The 26,164-nt window shown below is 45.2% G+C and overlaps 1 protein-coding gene across 1 annotated transcript in view; it reads right to left on the reverse strand.

Moving 5' to 3' along the window:
* Positions 1 to 26,164, reverse strand: part of VBP1 (VHL binding protein 1) — a 54,160-nt gene that overhangs the window by 19,281 nt on the left and 8,715 nt on the right. Inside the window, exons 2-3 of the mRNA XM_069211693.1 lie at positions 15,172 to 15,296; positions 5,010 to 5,076 (exon numbers count right to left, since the gene is read on the reverse strand). Coding sequence (XP_069067794.1) covers positions 5,010 to 5,076; positions 15,172 to 15,296 — 192 coding nt within the window. The remainder of the gene's footprint in view (positions 1 to 5,009; positions 5,077 to 15,171; positions 15,297 to 26,164) is intronic.

Consider the following 26,164-nt stretch of genomic DNA (forward strand, 5'->3'; position numbering starts at 1 on the left):
TGCGTGAAGGAATGAATACAAGGATAATTTGCCCGAGGGCCTATTCACATTGGAACAAGAGCTAAGGAGGAACCACCTAGAACACAAGGAGGTACTGGGGTCAACAGTGAAGTAGTGTTTACCCAATCTAGCACTAGGACACTGAATAGCATTGTTTACATTTTCTTCTGCATATTATTTAGTTCAAGTGTAATTTTCATCCTGACTCTCAAGCTCTGATCTTGACAATCCTGTGGGTTTGCTGAGGGCGGAGATCCCACACACTACTTCTCTAAAAAGCCTGCAACCCCTTCACCATTACTACCACAGAGAGTGAAGTGTTAACTGGGTTGTACTTGGTCCAGTTTGCAGAGATACAGTATGTCAAACCCCAGAACATCAGAGGTAGACAAACTTTACGCCCTCCCTTCCACCCATTTAAAAAAAAAATTAGAATTCAGTAAAAACTTAGGAAGCCTAATCTATATTTGCAGTCATTTCTGAATAGCTATGACAGCACCAGGTATGTTTCAATGGTTGCTATTTGAGCATTAAATCTCTTGGTATCCAGTAAGATACTTGTGGTCAATCCAGATGGATTTATCATATTCTATTTTAGAAAGTGCCAAGAATTTTACTATTTGTCTTAAGTTATTTGGGAGGGAGATAGGGTGCGAGTTTAACCACATACACAAGGTGGCTTAAGCCATGGAAGGCCACGGAGATGATGATACATCCAGAAGTTCAGAGTAAATGTGTAAATGTGATGGAAAACCCATCACAGCTAAGTTCCACAAGCCACTCTACATGTATTTAGAGTGAGATTGAGACGTTGGAAGTATTCAGTGTTAAATTAAAGAGATTAGTAGACATACAATTTTTAATATATTGAAGTTATCTTTGGAGAGGAAAGGTCTTGTTGAGTACAAACGTTCGAGTAAATCCGGTTGTGGTGAATTTACTGGTGAATGCCAGCCCTTTACTCAGCCACCACAACGTTCAACAGATCTATGTAAAAATTAAGCAGCACAGGGATTAGAAACAAACCAGTTGAGACACCTCAAATTAATTGGGTGCACTTAGATGCATTATTCCCAACTACAACCAATTGCTTTCTATTGGTCAGGAAGGAACCCAAGTACCTGACCTATAATGCCCCCATTGGTTTCCAAAATCTGCAGCAACATGTGATAGACTGTCAAATCATGGGTGTTGGGTGCAGGATGTGTAGGCAGCAGGGATGCTGACTATCCAGCACACAATTACGGTCTTTGTATTTTCTGGGCGGCAGCTTTTGTACTGCATCTGCTAAGAAAGCCAGGTTTTCTTATTAGTGTGATTTTATAACAAAATATATAATAATGCATGAAGAACAAGTTACTTACATTCACTAGGTGCAATGTATTTGAAAAGTAGGGTATGTACTTTAAGTTTTACATGTCCTGGTAGTGCAAAACTCATATTTGTTTTAGACTACTGCAAGGCCTACTTCTCCAATAGGATAACACTGGAGTTACCTTATTACATCTCATAAACTGTAATAGCCAAATGGGAACACAGTACCAGTTCATGTTTGGTGTCTTTGGGACTCTAATTAATTTATGGTAAAGTCGGATTTTAAAGTTACATTTTTAAAATGTCACTTTTAGAAAGTTGTCATTTTCCTACCATAGCCCTATGGCACCTGTCTCAGTCATGTGACTGGGTGCAGTGGGGCTTTGTGTATTCCTCCTAGACAGCCACACACAATAGGGAGCTTAGGGTTTCCTGGATGGGCCCTCACTGGGAGGCAGGATTTGAAAGCAGTCCCACTTACACTTGAAAGGCTGTATCCTGCCTCCACCCAAAGGGCTGCATACTCCCTATAGTTAGTCTGCAGCCAGGACAGGGAAGATAGGATGCCTGGGGACTTCAAAAATAATTTCTAGAACCTTCTCCCACCTTCCAGAGGAAGGGCACCAGGTATACATACTCAACCTCAGACACCAACTCTCCAATATACTTCTGGACCTGTGGATACTCTGCCAGGAGGAAGGACTGCTGTGCTGCTGAAAGGATTTCCACTCTGCTGTGCTGACCTGCTGCCCTCTTGCCTGGATGAGAAGGAATGGACCCACAACTCTTAGCCCAGGACCCCAGAGTGACTCCAAGAGCTAGTTGGCTGGTCCCCTTAGCAAAAGCCTCATGGCACAGAACAGGATTTCAACAACCTTGAACCTAGCACCATGTCCCAAATGGTGCCACCCCAGTCCTGGGACCTTTGAAGAGGGTCTGAAGGTGCTTTTGCCAACCACAGCTGTGAACCTCATTGAACCGACGGCAAGCCCAAGAAAGCCTTACTGCACAGCTGCCAGCTCATTCAAACTGAAAGTGACTCTAGGCCCCGCCAAGCTATGCCACACGTCTCCGGAATTGGCACAAAGCCTTGCCACACACCTATATCAGAACCAATATCGGAAAATGCTAAGTCTCGCAAAGAAACGCCACACATACTTTGCACCAGTATTTAATGTAATGTATTCAGCAGACTTAGATGGGTCCAGGTAGCCAGCATACACCTGAACTTGTAACTTTGCCCCCGTCTGGCTCAACCAGATATCCACAGCTGGCACTTTCTGCTTTTTGGCGCGGTTCATTAAAATATTTAAAATTGCATATCTCGGGTTCTGATTGAATTTTTGTCGTTTTTGGTCTTGCTTTATTTACTAAGAATAACTGGTTGGGGAACGGTTGATGGCGGTATGGACTATCAATCTCACAAGAGTAGAATGCTGCATAAGGAAATCATGTACCCGTATAACAATTGTCCTGTGGGACTAATTTTAAAAGTGGTACCTTATGTGTCTTAGAAGGAACCCAGAGTTACTCACATATTCATCAAACCAAAATTAATTACGAAGACCAAACACAGGACTAATATAGTTTGCATCTTGTAATGTTTCGATTCCAATCAAGTGTAACAATCAACAAAATAAGTGCTCATAGTGCAGACAACATAGTGCTCCAATGATTACTATATGTCTACAAAGAACATTTTGTAAAATTCCCAATAGTTGTATTCATTGATTGATTGATAACATTCATTACAGGGTTTGCATACGAGTGTGGAATCTCAAAGTTAAATTACATGCAACAACTAAGAAGAAGGGTTTGTCAATGTTTCGACCCCGTGTCATTGTTAGGGTCTCTTCAGGATGTAGTCATCTGACCAGGACTATCCCAGTCAAATGCTTTAGTGTTGCGGCGTATTCTTTAAGAGCCAGTACCAATCCTCTTCATAACAAATGCAGCAAATCTGGTCACAGACAGGTCAAACCAGTGCCAATATCGAGGCAAAATAACCCATATTGTCATTACAATTTATTCTTCAACAAGAACTGGTGGAGCTACCCTCGCTCTGTTCTGCACCAATGAAGTGTTTGGTATGAAGAAGACTGGATAAGGCACTGAGGTACTGCAGATGTTGATTAAGTTCTGTTAACTATTGTTTTCTTTGGAAAAACAACTTTGTATTAAAAGAGTTGTGTGGTTAAGTGCTTTTCACAGGGAGATTCGGAGGAATCAGTAACTTGCCAGACCATTTTACCACTATGTGTAATTGACACTAAACTGACACCATCAACCGTTTTTGATTTGGAATGGATGGGGAAGTTTGATGCTTGATTAAGGTTAACTTGATACATGCGCTTCATAGCTGCTAGGCCATTGGATATCAACAGGATTTTTTGAATCAATGACTCCTACTCTGTGATAAAATGTTTGGTGGGATTTGCGAGGGGCGGTGCAATTTCAGAGGTGAAAGGGATGTTGCAGTGAATGAGATGTTTAGCCTTTAAATGGCTCAAGTGTAGTGTGTTTGTAAGGAACACGGTACAGTTTATGCTAAACAATGATCAGTGTTGCTTGAATCTAGAAGGGTGATGTGTCAAAAGCAATCAGTGTTATGTGATCACCAGATCAGCGTAGCTGTTGCTATACATGCCAAGGCAATATTGTTCCACGAGGTTGCTTCACAGCACTATGAAAGTCAGTAATATTAAGCTAGAGGGAATTCCAGCTTTACTTTGTCTTTTGTGGAGTATACTCTAAGCTGAGCAGTGCACATAGATGGTGACAAACAGCTGTGTGTACCCCCATAAGATGGATCCAAATCAGGGACACAGATTTACACCAGTAAAAGTGATTTGTAACAAGTGACAATCACAGGCACCATCTCGATATAAGCCTTAGAAACCTTTGCTAAGTATGAACAGTCTGCTGCAGTTTTACCATTATTTCCTGTGTGTTCATATATCACTGTTCTTCATTGCAGGATTCAACGATATAACCAGCAATTGCATTTGTTAAGAGTGACTCAGGATCAACTGGCATCAGGTAACCTAGGTGTGCCAAGACAATGCATGCAACCTTGAGAGGAATTCTATGTAAATAAGGATTTGCCTTAGCCTTACTGATGGTTTGAACTTTCAATAGGTTTTATACAGAAGTGACAGAATAGGATTGGAATTCAATCAAAGAAATATTCCATGGTGTGTCAATTCGCCCGTAATTAACAAACATTGCCGGTTTTTCACCCTATCTTTAGTGTTGGTTGAGGAGAACATTCACAGGGGCAATATGGAGCTGAAATGTGCAACACAGCAGCAAACTGTAGTTACTATAAACAATATATAGTAATGATTTAATATGGTCACCACAAATGCGATGTGCATTGCAGAGGACATGCTCCGCTTTGGCATTAAGTGCATGTACATGTCAGAGACCCAATTAATTAGTATGAAGCAATCTTTCCACAGAATGGACTAATCCGGAGTCTAACAGTTTAGAATAGCACTTAAAACTTGACTAGACTAGTGACTAAGCCATATATAAAACAAACCTCCAAAAAGTTACTCACTCGAAAAATCCCAGTGCTGCGTGCTCTGGTGATTTAATTATATAATCTTAAATATACAAGGAACATGGCTAGAAAAACAGTTAAACACTTTCATATTGAGTTAAGCAACCAGGGAATGGAAATGTAAATTTACCTTTTTCTTCTGCATGTGTTTTAAGATTTCTAATGTTTGCTTAATTTCCGGAATCTGACTTTTTAGCCTGTTGAACAAAGAATATTCCTGTTACAACTTCATATCACAAAACACAGCAACCTGCTCTGCATTTTAAGAAATAAACTCTCGTAATGGCAAGTTAAAGAATGTAAACAAGATGTTAAAATATCTTAAAAACTGCATCTCAATCGTGTGCAGATGAAATGTCTAAACCAAAAAAAAAGTTAGTAAAAAAAAAAAAAAAACCTGACCCGCCCCCACACAACACTTATCCACCACGATTCCAATGACTTTACCAAAGTTGCTTAAATTAAGATTTTCTTTAATATCAGAGGTAAATAATCAGTTACCAACCTCTAACCCCATTTTCTCCAGTGTTGGTATTTTTCATGGATTCACATGCTTGAATTACTCCATGTTGTGAGTGTAAGAATCCAATGCTTTTAAAATTGCAATAAACAGGGTTAAACGACCTTTAGGCCCAACAGTGGTTATAGTAACACACCATCTCCATGGTACCAACTAAAACTTCAATCAATGAATTGAAAGTGCCAATGGACGTAGCCACTACGGATAACCTATCTTGAGATGAAGCTCAAGCCACTGCAGCATCCTTTAATAATCCTGTCCCAACCATCCCTCACAAGCTGCAGCACCCACTATGAACAAGGTCCTTGAAGAAACCAGAGGATCCCACAACATCACTAAATAACCAACACTAACCCTGCTCAGTGCCAGTTTGACAATGGTGCCTGACAGAAGGCCCATCACTAAAGACAGCAGCCAGGCTGCACTGACAAAGGCCCGAGACATCAGAGCCTCTACTGTACCTAGAGGCTGCTGCTCAGAAGCCGGGGAAGGACTGTCCATGGCTGGAACCAGCTAGGCAGCAGGTCCAGATTGCGCCAGGAAAGGCTTTTGGGCTAGATGGAGCACACTCGGTAATTGGCAATCTTCAATAAAATTAATATATTGACCGAGCCCTCGTGTGGAGAGGAGGGGGGGGGGGGGGGGGTTAGAGAGTTTCACAAAGCTATCTGAAGCACTGAGCACCTCTGTAGGGCACTTGATTTAGGATAGCTATTGAGGAGTAAGCAGTATATGTATTGTATTTGTTGGGGGATTAGAGATTAATGAGTGTCCCTGAGGACTGTCTTTCCTCTATCCCATTTAAGTGATCCTTTCCATGTGACCTAGAGACAAGCCTTGATGATTAGGGAGTGCTGTGTTCCAGACGTCATCTTTCTGGATGCCTGGCTTCATTGTTCTACTAATCAGGCCCCAGCTTACTATGGGAAACACTGGGCAGCATGTTCTTGACATCCAGAGATACAGGATGTTTAAGCCCAGAACTAGTGCATCTCCACCTACCAAGTCAGCTGGCCAATACACAGCAGCTTCATCTTATCTCCCTTCGGTTTTACTGCATTGGCACACATGCATCTGATCACTGAAGTCAAACAATCATGCAGGTGCGAGGCACCAATGAGATAATCTGAGTATCATCAACATATGACAAACGATTCTTCGGTCGCTTTACAGGCGAGTGTAGATTTTCAGCCGGGAAGCCGGCGGCGTGTCCGTTTTCCAGTCGCAGATCGGAGTTGGTCGATCTTTCCCCTGCATGGCGTTCTGTGCGTGGATTTCTTCCTCTTAGGCGGCCAGCTTCTCCTTTCAGGGTCCCAGGAGCTGGATGGGCACCACTTGGCAGAGTAGAAGTCTCTCCAGAGACTCCAGGTGCTGGCAGAGAGAAGTCTTTGCTGTCTCTGAGACTTCAAACAACAGGAGGCAAGCTCTAAATCAAGCCCTTGGATTTCTTCAAGATGGAAGGCACACAAAGTCCAGTCTTTGCCCTCTTACTCTGGCAGAAGCAGCTACTGCAGGATAGCTTCACAAAGCACAGTCACAGGCAGGGCAGCGCCTTCTCTCTCAGCTCTTCTCCAGGCAGAGGTTCCTCTTGGTTTCCAGAAGTTTTCTAAAGTCTGTGGTTTTGGGTGCCCTTCTTATTTATACCCAATTTCTCCTTTGAAGTAGGCCTACTTCAAAGCAAAGTCTCTTTTGAATGTGAAATCCTGCCTTGCCCAGGCCAGGCCAGGCCCCAGACACTCACCAGGGGGTTGGAGGCTGCATTGTGTGAGGGCATGCACAGCCCTTTCAGGTGTGAATGACCACTCCTCCCCTCCCTTCTAGCACAGATGGCTCATCGGGAAATGCAGACCACATCCCAGCTCCCTTTATATCACTGCATAGTGTAAGGTGCAACCAGCCCCAACTGTCAAACTGACCCAGACAGGGAATCCACAAACAGGTAGAGTCACTGAAATGGTATAAGTAAGAAAATGCTCACTTTCTAACAGCGGCATTTTCAAACACACAATCTCAAAATCAACTTTACTAAAAGATGTATTTTTAAATTGTTAGCTCAGAGACCCCAAACTCCACATGTCCATCCGCTCCCAAAGGGAATCTACACTTTAATCAGATTTAAAGGTAGCCCCCATGTTAACCTATGAGAGGGACAGACCTTGCAACAGTGAAAAACGAATTTAGCAATATTTCACTGTCAGGACATTTAAGACACATTAGTATATGTTCTACCTTAAGCATACCCTGCCCTTGGGGCTACCTAGGGCCTACCTTAGGGGTGTCTTACATGTAAGAAAAGGGAAGGTTTAGGCCTGGCAAGTGGGTACTCTTGCCATGTCGAATTTACAGTTAAACTTGTACACACAGACACTGCAGTGGCAGGTCTGAGACACGATTACAGAGCTACTTATGTGGGTGCACAACCAGTGCTGCAAGGCCACTAGTAGCATTTGATTTACAGGCCCTGGGCACCTCTAGTGCTCTGTACTAGGGACTTACTAAGAAATCAAATATGCCAATCATGGATAAGCGAATTACATTCACATTTTGTAAAGGAGCACTTGCACTTTAGCACTGGTTAGCAGTGTTAAAGTGCCCAGAGTAACAAAAACAGCAAAATCAGAGTCCAGCATACATCAACAACCTGGGAAACAGAGGCAAAAAGTTAAGGGAGACCACGTCAAGGATAAAAAGTCCAACACTTATCTTCGGTGAATACGCCAATCACATATCCGCATCTTTTAAACCCCCTCAGGTGCTAGACTAGATCGTGAGATTTCTCAGCATTGCTGCCGCATGCCATTGGGTGGCACTGTGTAGTTCCATGTTGACTTGACTCCACTCCACTGGTGAGGCTGGCCCCACATATGCACCACCCCTGCATGTTGACATCTGTTTCTTTCTAGACACTGTCCTTGCGGAACACAGAGCTTACAAACTGATCAGATAAAGTATTCATCATAAAGAGCATTACTGAGGAAAAGTAACTTGTTCTTCTTGTGGATACTTCTAACTACAGAGTCCATGCTTTGTGGATAGATACTTCAAGTACTTCTCAAAATGGTGGGTCTGTGGAACGGCTCAAACCAGAAAATTCTGCAGAACTGGTCGGGCATAGTGCCCTTCCCACTGGACAGCGAGGCAGAACTGCTTTGGGAACCTATAGAGTGACACCCACATTGCAAACTAACAGATACCCATAACAGCCTATCCGTGCGCCAACACAGAGGTAGAGTGTTGGCTCTATCCACCTTAATATGGTTCTCATCTGACCTGCCTTACCATTATTCCCTCCAGTAAACTCCACAAAGTGCTGACTGTCCACCCGACGGTCTTTGGTATGATTGGTTTAAAAGCTCAAGGCTCTTTTGGGGTCCAAGTAATGGAATCTCTCCTCCTATTGTGAGAAAAGGTGTAGAAAAGTCTCTGCACAAATACCACCCTACATCAAAACACAGTTTGTCCAGGAAAAAGGTGATGTGCGGTTGATGAACGTTTTGAGAGTTGGTAGATGCAGACAGCTGTACATCATAAGTTAAGGTCCCACTGTGGCAACACAAGGTTTTGTGACAACATATGGACAAGACATCTAAGAAAATGTTTCAAACAGGTAATTTAAAAAAAATAACAAATGACAGCTGGTCCGGTAAAGGCAAAAAGACCGAAAGAGCTGAAAAATAACCATGAACAGTGCCCATGGGACTTCCTTGATGGGCTAAAGACAGTACAAAAAGCAAAACATTCAAGAACTTTGCCTGTAATGGGTCTGTATGGTGAGAATTACACCAGCATCCAAGTGTCTTCATGAACAGTTTTCACAGAAGGGCGCCTGGCCACCAGAACAACATCCACTACATAAGGAGAGCGAACAAAAGCTGTTAACTGTCACAACTCAATCTCCATGCATGGATTTGTAAATCTCACAGGCTTGACAAACCGGGACAGACGATCTTCCCAAAGAAGCAGCCTGATCAGAAGACAGATACCCAGACATTCTGGGTACCACACTCTTTGCCCAGTCTAGAGCCTACTGTAATATTTGGGCTTGGCTTTAGAAGTGAAGCAAGGAGAAGTAGCGATGGGTAGAAATGAGAAGACAAGAGCCCAATGCCACTCTAGGCAGAATGCATCTCCAAGAGAGCCTTCATGGCAATTCCAGCATTCAGAACTGCAGACTGTCAGCATTCTCTAAAGTGGAGAAAACATTGAGCCAGGGTTCTCCCTATTCCTGGAAGGCAGTCTGTACCACCAGCAGGTTTTGCTGACATTTGTGATCCGCAAGGTGTCACCAGCCGAGTTTGTCCACCCTGGCGTTCTAAGACCCCACCAGGTGGTTCACAACGAGAGAGGCGCCCTGCTGACTCGGCCAGTTCCAGAAGTGTAGAGCCTCCTGGCGCAGACCTAAAGACCTGCTCCCCACTATCTGTTGTATTACCACAAGGCACTGGTGTAGTCTGCGAGAAGATATACAAGTCTCCCTTTGGAGTGCAGTAGGAAGGCCTCAAGCTCCAACTGAATAACTCATAACTACAACAGCTTAATGTAGAAATAAGACTCCGCCAGACACCGGTGTCTTCTGATCTCCACCTGTTTCATGGGCCAAAATGATCTCCATCACCATGCTTACTGTGTTCGGAGTCTGAAGTGACCAGAATGTGAAGTATTCTAGATAAAAACAGAGTTTGAGTGTCTTTAGGAAGCTGGCTCTTTATACAGTGGACCAAAATGAGGTAGTCTGTGCAAGGAGTCCAAGCAATCCCCAGCGGTATCTCAGAGGTACAAATGACATCCCAAATGCTCTTTTTCGGTAGTGTGGTTGAGCAGTTAGGCATATCAGAGAGTATATGCTAAGAAACTCATACAGTGAGACACACTCGAAGAAATCCAACACCAATTTATAAAAATAACACATTTTTATATGAACTTTGATACCAAGATCACCAGAATCAGGAGAGTACTTTGAAATACAGATTTTCAGTGTTTTAAAGAGTGCAATTTTCAGATCCAGTAATCTTTTCATACAATGAGTTACGGGAAAATCTCTCGAGCTTAAGGCGAGTATGGGCAAGGTCCAAGGCCACTCCAACAGGTCACCATGGGAAGCTCGGGTGCGGATGTGTGATACAGCGTCGGGTTGTCCCATTAAGGTCTATGGAATTGCTCTGGTTACAAAGTTGCTTCAGGGCTGGACGGGGAGATCAGTCCTGGGGAAACCACTGGGAGAGGGGGCGGGGGAAATACATTCAGTCCACTCCTCCTTGGGCTGTAGGGTGCGGGTGCAGTGGTGTCTTCTGTGTCGGGTCCAGTGCTGGAGTTCCTCGTGGTTGTAGAAGGGGCACGCAGAAATAGTCTGCAGGTATGAAGTGGGGGTCCAGTCCAAGCAAGCCAACAAGTGGGCTCAATTCTCAGGAGGCTGGGAGACACCCTTGGTTCTCTACTCCACGGCCACGGGCTGACAGCTGCAGAGGACCCGAGATGTCAGGTTTCTGTCTCCTAGTCAATTGCAGTTTTTTTTTGGGGGGGGGGGGGGGGGGCAGGGGGGGGCGAGAAGAGCAGCGTTGGAGCCAAGTCAGTTGTGCTCTTTGGCTCTCGGGTTTGGTAGGCTTCTTGTCCACTCCTTTTGTGCCAGCAAAGATCTGAGGTCCTGGTTATCAGGAGGTCCCCCAAATACTCAATTTAGGGGGTAAGGGGAGTGATGGGTAGTAGCCAATGGGCTAATACCCCTGAGGTCCCTACACCCCCTAGATGACCACTTCTTGTGATAAGTGGGCATTACCCTGTCCAGAGTTCCTAAATTCCACCACTCGCAGGATGGTGGAATTTCCCATGTTGTGTCCAATTCAGGCTGGTTCCCCTTGGGGTGTACAGTCTGGAAATGTGACATACCTCCTGCATAGCTATTTTTCCCACCTGCTCAGGTGGCAGATTGGCCCTGTGGTGGAGGTGGGTTTGATTGCCAAGGTGCATGGGCACCTTCCTCTGAGGAAGGCCAGATCTGTATACCAATGGCGGTGGGCTTCTTTGAAGCTCCCTGCCTTGGAGTGCAGGTCACCCTGTGGGGAGGGGTGTTCCACACTGCAGCCCAGACAGACTTTTGTTTCTGACCTCTAGAGAGTAGAGGGTTGCACCCTGGAAGGCCAGATTCTCATCTGTTGGTGGCAGACTGACCAGAACCAGTCAGGGAGCTCACCAGTAGTTGGTAGGTTTTTGAGGGGGCACCTCTAAAGTGCCCTCTGGGTGCATGAATAATTAAACCCATCACTGGAATTAGTGAGGGTTTATTAATATGAGATGTTTGATACCAAACATTTCTATGTTCGGAGAAGCCATTATGTAACTGGGGAACTCATATCGACCAGTGCCCAGCACATGAATTAAAAATGGCTTCCTTGCACACTTACTATGTATAAGAATCAACAAAGACATAGTAGGGGCATATTTGCTCATGCTTATATGTCCTCACTTGTAATTTAATGCACCCTTCCTTAGGGCAGGAAGGCCTGCTGTAGGGGTGACTTACAGATATTACAAGCAGCGCTTAGGGGGCATGGCACACAAATATGTGCCATGCTGTGTTTTCAATTTTGACAGAACCTTGTCACACGGTCCCCATTGGCAGTCTGCATATGTTTGGTGCTGGGTCCCTTATGGTGGCACAAGCTGTGCTGCATCTGAGGGGCCCTCTTCAGTACCCATGTCCTAGGTACCATTTACTAGGAACGTACACAGGTGCTAAAGGGCCTGGTCATTTAGGGTGTGTGTGTGTGTGTGTGTGTGTGTGTGTGTGTGTGTGTGTGTGTGTGTGTGTGTGTGTGTGTGTGTGTGTGTGTGTGTGTGTGTGTGTGTGTGTGTTCGGTCTGTAAGCAATGAAGTTCAGTGTACTTCCTCCTCGCAGTAGCACAGTAGGCATAGTGTATATATATGCATCATATCACTATCCTCCAAACAAAATAATATGAGCTTACGAGAGTCAGCAGCAGCCCGCTACTGCTGGGGTACACTTTGAATAAAGCTACCACAAGTGCAAATGCTACTCAAGCTGATGGAAAACAAACTTTAAAACCAGAATAAGTACATGGGGTTTTACAGACAAGGCCCTGTGTTAGGAAATTGAAGTACATTAAAACAAGGATCCTCATCCATAACATTTGGCTGAAAAAGAGAACTGGCGAATATGCACATACACTCAGAGGATGATGATGTCCAGTACATTATAATATGTGTGCAACACATCTTATTTAGTAGCTTTTGAAGCAATTTCCTGGCCACACCTTGGCAGGGTAACGAGAATTCCTAGGATGGGAAAGAGACAATGAAAGAATACCACTAAGTTTCCCCGATATCTGCCGCAATAAAAGCGCAGATAGCTAGCAATCTCTTGAAATAGTGGCAAAGGTTAAAGAAATGCGCTATAAACCTGTCAGCATATTATTTGTTTTGTCTAAACTGATGATTCCATTTAGAGAAGAAAAAAAAAAAAAACTTGAACGAAATCATGAAACTTCACCTGTTAGGTAAATAAGTAGATTGACTACTGCAATTGTTTGTATTTGTCAATTAACTGTATGTTACTGTACATACGTGTTTTAATGTGTATGCTTTACAAAATGTATAGCAAAAATAAACTGGTGCAACTTCATTAACACATTTGTTTTTTATTAAAGTGCCTGAACACTTCAAATAATTTGCCACACAATAAAAATGGTTTAGCATATTGTTTTTATTATTTATCATAAACCCATATTTGTTTAAAAAAAACCTTTTATACTTGGTGTGTAATTTTTATACTGTCTGCGTCAAATTTACAAAGAACTCTCGCAACACAGCACTGGTGCACTGTAGGCTGCCTTACGTAGCGTACACCACAGGGCAAGCATTGATGTCAAGCATAGGTTTTATATTGGAAATGGGATACTTCCAGTGGAAAATAACTGTGCTTTGACATATTTTTACACTTATTTTTAATGTGTGCTGTACTGCACAGAATAAATGGAAATTTAGAAAAGATTTGACAAAAGAAACTTTTTTTTATTTATTTTTTTAGATAAAAATACACATGCATCAAGGAGGTGTAATTTTTCTCAAATCTCTTGTCGATAGAGGTTTTTGGCAAAAATCTATGCAATGGATGTCCATGTGGCTCTTATTGTATGCCCCCTTGACACAAAGTCATGTTAAAATTTGTTTGAGACTAACTTACAGCACAAAACATGGTTTGTGCTAGAAAGTTAATTCCAAAATCAACAGTCAGGCTTACCTCCCAAAAAGGGGCACAAACTGTTGATAAATTTGTTCCTCTGTCCTTATAGTTACTATCTCAACTTGGACTTTCTTTAAATTGAGGAAACCAGAGTGCTACTATTCTGTGGTACGAATGAGGTTGGAGTTTAAAGCTATTCAGCTGTTGCAACTTTTAACTTAAATGTTGGATCATCCTGCTGTAGTGTTGGCAACGCTTTCTATGTCGTACACAGTGATTGGCATGTGCCTGTTATCTATTTACATTTACGGTCTCCTGTTTGCGATTAGTCATGATAGGGAAGTGCTTCAGTGGTTTATTGTTTTGTACACTATGTGCGGGTTCCCCAGAGTGCAAAATTGAGGGGCCAGGGTCAGTCTTATCGTCACTATTCATGCCTCTGTCATACACTGTGCATTAGGGAGGGTGACAGAGTGTTGCTTTGATTGACCAAACCCATATTGTAGAACTATAGCAAGATAAATCTTAGCAAGCACTGGATTGTGCGGATAAACTCAACTAAAAAAAGAATGTCAGTAGTACTCATACAGTCATTTTTCTTTTTAGTTCTGCAAGGCTCTAGGTTCTTCTCTATGCACTGTGATGCTTTCAGCTTCGGTCTTTTTTTGTACCCATCACCTCCTCTGGTTCAGAGGTAGGCCTGGGGGAGATTATCAGGCCATAGTCAACAATTGTTTGCCAAATGGAACTGCAAGGTTTATAAATATGGTACCCGTTTTTTTATTAGCACTGGGTTGCATTAAGTGGCCCAGTAGGCAGCCTACATGTGTGTGAAGATTCACTTTCCCTGTTAAGGACTCAAAGTATTCCGTTAAGCCCTCTGTATAGGTTCATTCAACCAGTAGGGTACCAGAACACTGTAAGACGGAAGTATTGAATCCTAAGTATAGTTTATGAAAACATCACTTACTGGAGTCAATAATAGACCATGTACAACTAACAGCACAATATCTTAGTGTGGGGTATTTAAGACAATATTTCTGTCTGATGATATTTTGTGTAACAATATTATGACATACTACTTAAAGCAAAGAACTAGTGAGCTACCACAATTCTGCAGTTAGAGAAAGTTTTGGGAAGGTTGATCTATGTTGCACACAGGGTCAAAATGAAACCACAATGTACTCTCGTGTTAATCACATACACTTTAACACAACTTTCACATATGCCTCTTCATTATAAAGGCACGTGGGAAGAGAGGCAAGATGCCACATATGTGGATATTTGGGGATGCTCTTTTGAGAGGAGACGCTTGCTCGGCTATCCCCCAAAAAATAATAAAGATTTTAAAAAGTAACATTTTGAGCACTGTATTTGCAGCACAAATTCTGCAATAAATGCAATTGCGTGCTGCAACGTTTCCATTTTTATGCTGCAATTGTTTTTAAATCAATGCTGCAATACCCTACTGGGTCTGTCCAATAGATTAACTGGACTTGGTGAACGTTAAAATACATCAGAATGCTTGCAACCATTAATTGAACAGTATGGATACTCACAAATTTAAAAACCTACCTCCGCTTTTTCTGAACAAGGTTAAGTTCCATGAATTTATATTTCTGATACTGTTCATCCAACTTCTTGAGTACTAGATCTGCTGTCTCATTCCCTGGTTGCTTCATGTAAGATTCAACATCTTCCTTCAGGAAAAGGAAAAAAAACGCAACACATTGTGGGGGTAACAATCCATTCTGTTATACTTTTACAGTTGCTGTTTCAGAGGTTTCCTGTACATGTTAAAATACAGATCTTCACAACATCCAATCTAAGGGCAGGAAGAAGATCTATTTACAGTATTGGCTAAATCACCAGCTGCCATTTAACATCTGCCACCCCCGCCACTCACAGGAAAGCTATCAGGTCCCCACCCCTCTCCCGAGGAAGGGGGAGTGGGGACCTGGAAAACCAGGAGGCAGGTTTTAGAAACTGCCTCCTGGTTTAAGAATTTTCAGAAGGAATTCAATGGGGACAGCTTAAAAGCCTTAAAATATGTTTTTTCTCCAGAGCAACTTCAATTACCCTTATACTTTCAGTTTGACAGACAAAAACTGACGAACAGTTATTTACAGGCCAACCACAACTTCTCAATCAACATGCGTTTTTAACTGTCAAAAGTCTCTGATATTTGGCAGTATCGGCGATCACAGTTGAAAACAAAATGTAACATTTGCTGCAAAAGTTCTGCACAAAAAAAAAAAAAAAAAATACGTAAGCAAGAAGAACCCAAAAACACACAATACAGAGAAGAATTTAGCTAAAACAATACTTGCACTATGTTTTATTACATCTATAATGTATATGCTTTACCTCCTTTGCCCAGATGCGTGTTAACAAGGTGGGTCTCACTTGCTTGAGTATGTAAAAGCACAGCTTGCCCATTAAATAATGTGCAGTAACACTGCTTTCATCACAATGGTGGCAGTGAAAAGTAAAACATAACCAAACCAATGCTATCAATGGAATTTTGAAACCGTAAGTTAAACCATGCACTATCAAAGCCATTCGTTTTGCCACCAGAATACTGAAAAGGGCTTCTCAGGCTGTCTTAACATAAGTAATGGATGAACTACGACAGCAGCAGAGCAGGTTTCCCTCACATATAGAGCAAGTAAAAGTAGGTGTAGTACGAACAGCAGCAGCCATGTAAGCATCCCTCCCAAGATATCTGCACAATATTCCCACAGCCACAAAACAGATATAATTTCCCACCTATAAAATACACTCCAGTATGTTACAAAACAAGACTCAAAATGCTCCTATGGTTTTAAAATATTCTTAAGTTTATATTTTAGTATCTGATAGGTTTGAGGCTTTGGTGCAAGTTTCACTGCAAGTACAACAAGCCAACAGGTCTCACCTTTGTGGCCTATTGTTATTGTCCATGGACACAAAAGTAAGCGAGGGTGGTGGAGAGGCCTCGAAAGCAACAAGAGGATGGTGGGAACTAAAGCAAAACAGTGGTTACGTGAAAGCAACATCGAGAATGCGGGTAGCAATGGAGAGAAGCATATGGGTGAGCGCAAGAGGGAAAATGCATTAAGAAGTAGTCAGGCAACAGAGAGCAAGGGGGTGTAGGGGAGATCGGTATTAAGGAAGACAGATCAAAACCAAACACTCTAATGGAGTGTGTTATACAAAAGAATACAATGGTGCTTGAAAAGCAAGCAGTGAAAGCTGCGATGCCAGCCAATCTGTTTGGCATGTGATCACACTCTGGATATCCCCTGGTTGGCATAGATAAACGAGGTCGTCACATCCCTTGGTCGCCCAGAAATGTTTTACGCCCCACAAAGTTTAATATGTACCGATAAACGATGAGCAAAGGAAAACTTTTTTAAAATTCTGGGAGCAAAAACGGAGCCACAAGTATTAACCCCTTCGCTGCCAAAATCCTAGAGATTGTAGAGGTACCCAGAGTTTGTGGGCTCCCCTGAAGGAGATCAAGAAATTAGCCAAATACGGTGAAATGTTTTTTTGATGGGGAAATGGGCTGCAGAAGGCAGCTTGTGGCTTTTTTCCTGAAAATGGCATCAACAAAGGGTTTGCAGTGCTAAAATCACCATCTTCCCAGCTTTCAGGAACAGGCAGACTTGAATCGGAAAACCATACTTTTCAACACAATTTTGGCATTTTACTAGGACGTTGATCATTTTTACTATTTTTTTTTTTGTGCTTTTACCCTCCTTCCAGTTGGTGACCGAAATGGATGTGAAACCAATGCTGGATCCCAGAAAGCTAAACATTTCTGCGAAAGTAGACAAAATTCTGAATTCACCAAGATATCATTTGTGTAGATCCTATAAGGATTCCCTATAGAAAATAACAGCTGAAATAAAAACTTTTTTTTATTTTTTTTTATTGAGGTGAAATAAAAAAACTGCCATTTTTCTCCAACTTTTTCCTGCAATATCAGATTTTTGAAAGCAATATACCATTACGTCTAGTGGACTCTTCTGGTTGCGGAAATATATAGGGCTTGTAGGTCCACTGCACCTTGCAATGGGTTTTCCTTATTTACAGCAATTCATTTGGTGAAATATAGAGTGAAAAATAGGTATCAAGGAAACCTTTGTATTTACAAAATGAGCACAAGATAAGGTGTTGAGAAGCAGTGGTTATTTGCACCTCTCTGAATTCCGGGGTCCTCATACTAGTATGTGAATTACAAGGCATTTCTCAAATAGTTGTCTTTTTTTTTTTACACACTGTCTTACATTTAGAAGGAAAAAATGTAGAGAAAGACAAGGGACAGTAACACTTGATCTGCTATTCTGTGTTCCCCCAAGTCTCCCGATAAAAATGGTACCACACTTGAGTGATTAGGCCTAAAACCCTCGACATGAAGTGCTAAATGGACACATCACATTTTTACATTGAAATCTGAAGTGCACCTAGGGAAACCAGTGCATTTTTTAGGACTAGACACCTAGGGGAATCCAGGATGAGGTGACTTGTGGGGCTCTCACCAGGTTCTGTTACCCAGAATCCTTTGCAAACCTCAAAAGTTGGCACAAAAAAAAAAAAAAAATTATTTACATTTCGGTTATAGAAAGCTCTGAAATCTGAGAGAAGTCACAAATTTGCTTCCACCAAGCATTCCCCTAAGTCTCTTGATAAAAATGGAACCTCACTTGTGTGGGCAGGCCTAGTGCCCGCAAAAGGTAATGCCCCAAAACCCTACGTGGACACATCAAAATGATCAAATACAAAACTACCTGTTTTCCTAGGGGGGGGGGCTGCGTTTTTTGTCCTTGGCTCAGCAGCCATATAGGGAAACGTACCCAACGTAAACATTTCTGAAAACTAGACATCTGAGGGAGTCCAGGGAGGTGCGACTCTTATCCAGAATCCTCAGCAAACCTCAAATTTTTCCTACATGTGTGTGTGGGATCACCGCACCAGGACATTGTTCCCCTCAGTCTCCCGGTAAAAATAATACCTCACTTGCGTAGGTGGGCCAAGTGCCTGTGAAAGGGAAGAGCCAAAAAACATGTCAAAATTGAGGGGGGAACCAAAGCAGGTCCAAAGGGGCAGTTTGAAAAAGAAAAAAAAATCATTTTTAGGCTGACAAGTGGGGCAGAATTTTTATCGGTATAGATGCAACAGTGCTGGGTGGTAGGAATTTTGTGGATTCCGGAAGGTTCCATCACACAAATGTGGGGAAAATGTGTGATTTCCAGCAAAGTTGGGGGTTTGCAGGGCATTGTGGGTAAGAAAACGGAGTGGGGTGCATGTGAAGCACACCACCCTGGAATCAACCAGATGTTTAGTTTTCAGATGTGTCTAGGTCTTGTGTATTTTTCTACATGGCAGCGTCCTAAAGTCAAAAAAGTGCAGCCCTCACCATTCAAAGTGGGATGATTTTGGAGAGTTAGACTAGCTCTCAAGGCCCAAATGCAAAACCAAAACAAGCAAATGTCCTCTTGCTTCCCGTGGGATAAGATGTTTTAGTGTGCAGGGGAGAGCTGAAAGACTGTTAACCCCTTCAGTTGGGGTGGGGGCATAACCATGCCCATACTGGTTGGTAGCCACCACCTGACTTTTTTTTTTTTTTGTTATTCCCTGGCATCTAGTAGGCTTTCTGCCCTTCCCCCACCTCCGGGGAGTGGATCGTGGGTATTTGCCCCATTTGCCCACTAGTGGGCAGAACAACTTTGGCCCCATTTATTTGGGGTTGTGATATGGCCATACCGCCACCCTCTTTTTTTGAAGAAAAAAATAATCTTCCCTGGTCTCTGGTGGGCTTTCTACCCTCCTTGGGGGCAGATTGACCTTCCAAAAATAGGCTGATCTGCCCCCAAGGGGGGCAGATATGGCCAACAGTAATGTGTCCCCCTGGGGAGCAACCCCCCCCCCCCCAAACAAAACACACAGGAATCTCTGGTGCCTAAGTGATTTTCGCCCCCCCCCCCCCAGGGTCAGATCGGCAAAATAGAAATAGGCCCATCTGCCCCCAAGTGGAGCAGAAATGGCCTAAAATAAATTTGCCTACCCCCACACTTCCCCAGCGGAACAACCCCTGCCCAAGGGGTTGCTCCCCTTTCATGCCTCTCTCGCCCCCTCCACGTGATCGGAGGAGAAATGATAAGCACTGGAAGCTGAGCTTTCAGCGCGGAGGGGGAAGCCTCCGATGACATCATCAGACGCCACAGGGGTGGGGGAGGTCGGGGTGGAAGGGGAAGCGATTCCCCTTCCATCCCTGCCCAGGGGAGGGGGGTGCCAGGCACTCGGGAGGAGCGCTAGCACCTGAGGGGATAAGGAAACAAAACAGTGAGGGATTTCTTAATGCTAAAGGAACAGGTGGGTCCGGAGCTGTATCTTTTGATGGTACAAAATGTGTGGGAAAGGTCACTCATTACTCGCTTCTGATTAGGAGAAATTAGAAGTAATTTGTGCTTCCCGCGTGGGGAGTACGATTTGAAATCCATACAAACTTGCCTGTGTGATGGGGTGTCCTTACAGTCTTTAAAACATTGTACCATATTTTGTGACTTTTATGCACCGTTTGGATGAAAATGTTTACTCCCCCTACTGAGAAGAAAGGGTTTCAAGCAGTACAGCCCAGCCTATTTGTAGTTGCGTATGGTTCCGGATGTGTTGGTGTGTCAGGGGTGGGATCCTTTTTCAAAGGAGTTACAAGTTGGCGGAACAGTGTAAATTCTTTTTAATTATTAAATATTTGTATTTTTCGAATTTTGACTGTAAATGAAATTTGAAGCTTTAAGATTTTAAATGTGTGAGTTTTTTTTTTGTTTTTTTTAAATATTTTGTATTTTATAAGTTATGTATTTATGTGATTTATAGTGAATTGAATTGGAACTACTTTGTGTTATTCACTCTAGTTTGAGGCAATTAAAAGCGCATGCCCTCCAGTAAAAGGGCTACAAATTTTGCTCTTTTACTGGGCCGAACCTTATGTCCAACGTAGCATGTGAAAAGTAAATATGAAGGTGGTTGCACTGCCTAACTTAAAACTTGCAAATAGTCTCATTATATCAGAGAACTGCATATTACATTTTATGGATCAAATCTGTATATTGATTTAAACATATAAGGTACAGCACATCGCAGCATGACAGGTAGAATGCACCACCACGGCAGAGAAGCTCCAGATCGGCATACAGGAGTCCCTCCATGGAATCCCTGATCTATGCCCAACGGGACCTCGCCACCAGCCTCCTCCTTGCGATCCAATGAGCATGTGGCTAACGCACAATAATCTTTTAAGCTGCGAGCTCCGTGTATGGTAAAGCAAGCATACATATAACTAATAACACACCAACAGTGCTTCCCTTCAAGAGTCCATGCCATTCTCTCGTCGCTCCGCTCCCCCGCCCCGTCCCTCCCACATAGCCCCAGTCCCCTCGAAGGTCTCCCCAAACAGGCACCCTGACCAAGGTTCAAGTCAGCCCCAGAACCCTCAGATAAGCCGGGCATGTCAACTCTGTAAATTCTGTGGATAAAATCTGGAAAAACGGCCTCCACTGAGTGGTCAAATCACCCACCCGTTGGCGAGAGGCCAAAGTAAGCTTTTCCATTGCCAGGATAAACCACAGCTTCTGAAGCCAGGACACGTATGCCGGTACCCTATCTGTACCCCACAAAGCTAGAATCAGTTGCAGCGCCGCATTGAGGGCCAGGGCCATCTGCCGCCCCTTTAGTGAGCTCAGGGGAAAGGTGAGGGGGTTGGGCAAACCCAGCAGGACGTACGATGGAAATCTAGGGATCCTTATATGGAACGCTGTATCAATATCATCTATAATACTCTCCCAATATCGCTGGAGCTTGGGGCAATGCCAGAGTAAATGCACAAGTGCACAGGTGCCACCACACCCTCTCCAACAGAGGCTAGACTTGCTGGGGTCCCATGCGTGTATCCTTGCTGGGGTATAATACCAGTAGGAGGCCACTTTATATGCTGTCTCCGTCCCTGCTGCATTATAGGCCGTATGGTGTATTCTGTATAATATACTGTCCCACTCCTCTACCGAAAGTTCCCTCTCAAGCTCCCTCTCCCATCTCAACTGCCCCTTGGACTTAGGCGGACGCCCCTCTCCCTGGAGAAGCCGGTGAAGTTCTGAAATTACTCGTTTGTCATCCTTCTTCATCAACAGCCAGTTCTCAAACGGCGTAAGAGGCCTATCTATTAATGCTCTGTTAGCCGGCAACAGGGCCCAGTGCCGAATCTGATAGGGCATCAGCCTATCCGCCTCTGTCAAGCCATATGCCTCCCTCATCTGATCAAATGACATCACTCCTTGCTCATCAAAAGGGGCACCCCACCCACTTGCAGCCCCCTTCGTACCACCGTCTCAAGCCTTCTACCCGGAGCCCAGGCTCAAAATCAGGATTCGCGCCTATGGTGGTCATAGGAGACGGAAACGACGTAAGCCCCGATTGACAAGCTACTGCATCCCAAATATGTAGCGTTGCTCCCGTGATCGGGGAAGAGTAGGGTCCCCCAGCCCTGTGCCGACACCGGAGCCAGGGTTCCTTCCAAATATGAGAGCCCGCCACCGCCTGATCCATAAAGCACCAATGTTTCTCAGTAAGTGGGCGACTCCACTCTAAAAGAAAACGCAGCTGCGTTGCCTGAAAATATCTCAAAAGGCAGGGAATTACCAGCCCCCCTCCCCCTTAGAGCGATATAAAACCTGTCGCGGGAGACGCGCCAGCCGACCCTCCCAGACAAATTTCAAGACCGCCGATTGAAGAGTTGCTATCGTCCGAGGCAGTGGAGTCAGAGGAAGTGCCTGGAACACAAAGTATACGCGGCAAGACTGTCATTTTCACCGCCGCCACCCTACCCAGCCAGGACAGTTTGTGTTTCCCCCAGGACTTCAGGTCTCGCTGCTCTTCACGAACTAACTTAGTGTAATTCAAGCTCGCCGTCTTTGTAGCAGAAGGTGCCAACTCAACCCCTAGATAGGAAAGCCGTGAAGACGGCCAAAGAAAGGGGTATCTAGCTCTCAGGTCTTCCTCATGCTCCGAGCTTACCGACAGACCAAGGACCTGGGACTTCTGCATATTCACCCGGAAACCAGAAACCTGGCCAAACTCAGCAACTATCTCCTTAAGTGCAGGCAGCCAAGTTGTGGGCTCCGCCAGGGTAAGAATCACATCATCTGCATACAAGGTAATGAGATGATGGTCACCGCCGAACTTCACACCGAAGACCAAGGGGCTGTCCTGCAAAGGCTGCGCCAGCGGTTCCATATATAGCGCAAACAAGAGGGGAGACAGTGGGCATCCCTGTCGAGTCCCACGCCTGATAGGAAACAGCAAAGAAAGCATGCCATTAAAACGGACCGCCGCCCTAGGAGACCGGTAGATGCATCAGATCCAAGACCTAAAACCGGGGCCCAGTCCGTAACGCTCCAGTACCTGGAAAAGATACGGCCAGTGAACCCTATCAAACGCCTTCTCCGCGTCAATAGAAAGGAAAAGTGCCTCCCTGCGGGATCGACCTATTTTGTCTAACACGTGCAGAAGACGCTTCGTATTATCACCACATTGTCGGTGTGGTATAAAACCTGACTGATCCGGATCGACAAGACCCGGCATATAGAGATTAAGGCGATGGGCGAGAATTCCAGTGAGTAGCTTAGCATCTATATTCAGGAGCGAAATCGGCCTATATGAGGCGCACTCCTCTGGGTCCTTCCCCGGCTTATGGATAACTACAATGGTAGCGTCCAACATACTAGGCGCCAGGGCCCCCGATGTCCGAAAGGAGTTGAAGAGCCGCACCAAAAGTGGCACGAGTTCCACGCAAAAGGTCTTATAGAAAAGTGCTGTAAAACCATCAGGGCCAGGGGACTTCCCAACCTCTATGCGTGAAATCGCCGATATTACCTCTTCCAACCTTATCGGTTGGTCCAGGAAAGACGCCTCGCTCTCGCCGAGAGGAGTGATTGCTATGCCCTCCAGAAAAGAATCCAGAGCCACACTGTCCCGCTCATCGGCCACGTATAACCCCGATAAAACTCCGCAAACGCCTCTGCAATCTGATCACTCGTGCGCGCCTCCTTTCCCGAAGGGGAACGGACCAGTTTTATCGTCGACTCTGCGCGCTGTGCTCGCAACCGGTACGCCAAAATCTTCCCACACATATTGCTCCCAATGTAATATTTACGCTTGAGCCGCGCTACCACATACTCCGCCCTGTCCCAGTCTAGCCGTTTCAGCTGCTGCCTCACCTTCTCCAGTTCCCGCCAGATTCTAGGTGCGCCAGTGGATTTATGGGAACGCTCCAGTACAGTCACCCTCCTCTCCAGCTCTTCCCTTATCTCTCTCCTTGCCATCTCTAGTAGACAGCGCCATCACCTCGCCCCTCACCACTGCCTTCAGAGCCTCCCACACAGTCTCTAAACGGGTGCTCCCATCGTCATTAAAACTAAGATAGTCTGTGATCGCACGCCGGAGCGACTCCACCGTTGCCCAACTCTGGAGCAAGGAATCCCTAAAGCGCCAGCCTGGAGAACCCACCCGGCCTACATCCATGGTAACCTCTACAGTAATAGGAGCATGATCAGTCAAAGCTCGAGGCTCAGTCGTGGTCTCCCTAATCCGGGAAATTAACTCCTGCGAGGCCAGAAAAAGGTCGAGCCGTGCATATGTCTTGGTCGCCGCTGAATAAAAGGAATAATCCTGAAGCGTAGGATGCGCCTTCCTCCATACATCCTCCAAACCACATTCAGCCAGCCACTGGCGCCCCGCCGCCGACAATGCCCCAGTCTGTCCAAAGCGGTGACCCGAACGATCAAGCTCATTTTCCATCACCAAGTTAAAATCTCCTCCCACCAAAATGGCGCCGTCTGGCGAGTTAAGCATCGAGGAAACAGCCTGCCTCAGAAAGGTTTCCTGCTGGGCATTAGGAGCATACAGGGAAGCAATAGTAAAGGAGAAGGCCCCAACTCTTATTCTAATAGCCAAAAACCTGCCTTGCACCTCATGTATTTTCCCCACTACTTCCCCAGAAAAGGTCCTCGAGAGGAGTATTGCCACCCCCGCGTGTTTCGTAGTTGCGGAAGACCAGAATTGTCTAGGGAACCACTTTGAACGCATGCAAAATGTGTCCTTATGCAATAAGTGTGTCTCCTGTAACAAACAGATATGACTCCCAGACTTCGAGACCTGACAGGATCGCCAGCCGCTTAGTCGGGCTGTTAAGCCTGCGGACATTCAAGCTTAGACACTTAACTGCCATGCATCGCAAGGGGACAATCGCTCAGGAGGGGGGGAGCCCTGTGGAGGGACCAAGACCCAGAACAGCGCCTCAGCCGATCCGGACCGCAGGGCCAAACCGCTAAGCCACCCAAAGACCAGACTCCCAGGGAAGCACACCAACGTAGAACCATTGTGCACAACAGGTGCTCACAACAAATAAGTCCACTCACACTCATCTCCAAAGAGGAAAAAGTCTCAGCTGGGCCGTAGAACCCCACAAGTTCATCAACAAGGTCCAGCGACCTCCACCGCCCAGGCCCCTCTCAAACGCCCATTAGGCCTGCGATAATGCGACCCACAGGTGTCCAGCCGTCCCACGCTTAAGTACTGGTCCCAGCTGCCACGCTGCTCACTGCCGATTGCCGTTCCGACATCTGCTCCGATGCAGTAGGTCGTTGCTGCTTCCTCCTCCTCTCCTTTCTCCGCCAACGCGGACGGTCCACGCCAACCGGGCCCACCTTCGCACCCAGGTCCTGGCCATCCCCCTCCAGACCCAGGATCCTGTTCGCCTCAGATATTGACTTCACTTGGCAAAGCTGATCCTGCCATCGAAAAATAAGGCAGAACGGGTAACCCCAGGAATAGGACACATCACAGGTGCTCCGTAATGGGCTTAAATTCACGCAACCGCTGCAGAGTCCGTACCGAGAGGTCCTGAAATAATTGCAGCTGGTGCCCTCTAAAGTGGACCTGTGGGAGATTACGTGCCCGTTGCAATATACTTTCTTTGAGCCCATAGCTGTGGACACATGCCAGAATATCCGGCGGACGGTCCCCGGCTCCACCAGCGCAGCCCACACGATGGACTCTATCTAGTGTAATCTCCCGGGTCTCCTCTAGGCCAATAACCGAGCGGAACAGCGCCACCACAAAGTTTCCAATGTCCTCCTTCTCAGCCCCCGGCGGCACCCCTCTAATGCGGATATTATGCCTGCGTGACCGGTTCTCCAAGTCCTCCACCGCAATCTGAAGGAGATCCTGCTGCTCCCACAAGCGTATGTATTCCTGTTGCAGGTCTGCCAGCTCCTCACCACGGGAAATCTCACCATCCTCAACCTGTGCCACCCGCTCGCCCAGGGATGTGACCTCCTCTTGCAGCTCCTTCACCTCTTGAGAAATGTCCCTACGGAGTTCCTGCAGATCGCTCCGGAGCGAATCGAACAAGGAGGTAAGGAAGCCCTCCGTGACAGGAGCCCCCTCGTCCATCTCCCCCCTTGCTTCCGGGGACCTCGCAGCCGGCGGCCTCTCAGGCACCCCACCCGGCACTGGGCGTGCTCCG

The sequence above is a fragment of the Pleurodeles waltl genome, chromosome 2_1, assembly GCF_031143425.1.
Source record: "Pleurodeles waltl isolate 20211129_DDA chromosome 2_1, aPleWal1.hap1.20221129, whole genome shotgun sequence".
NCBI lineage: Eukaryota > Metazoa > Chordata > Amphibia > Caudata > Salamandridae > Pleurodeles > Pleurodeles waltl.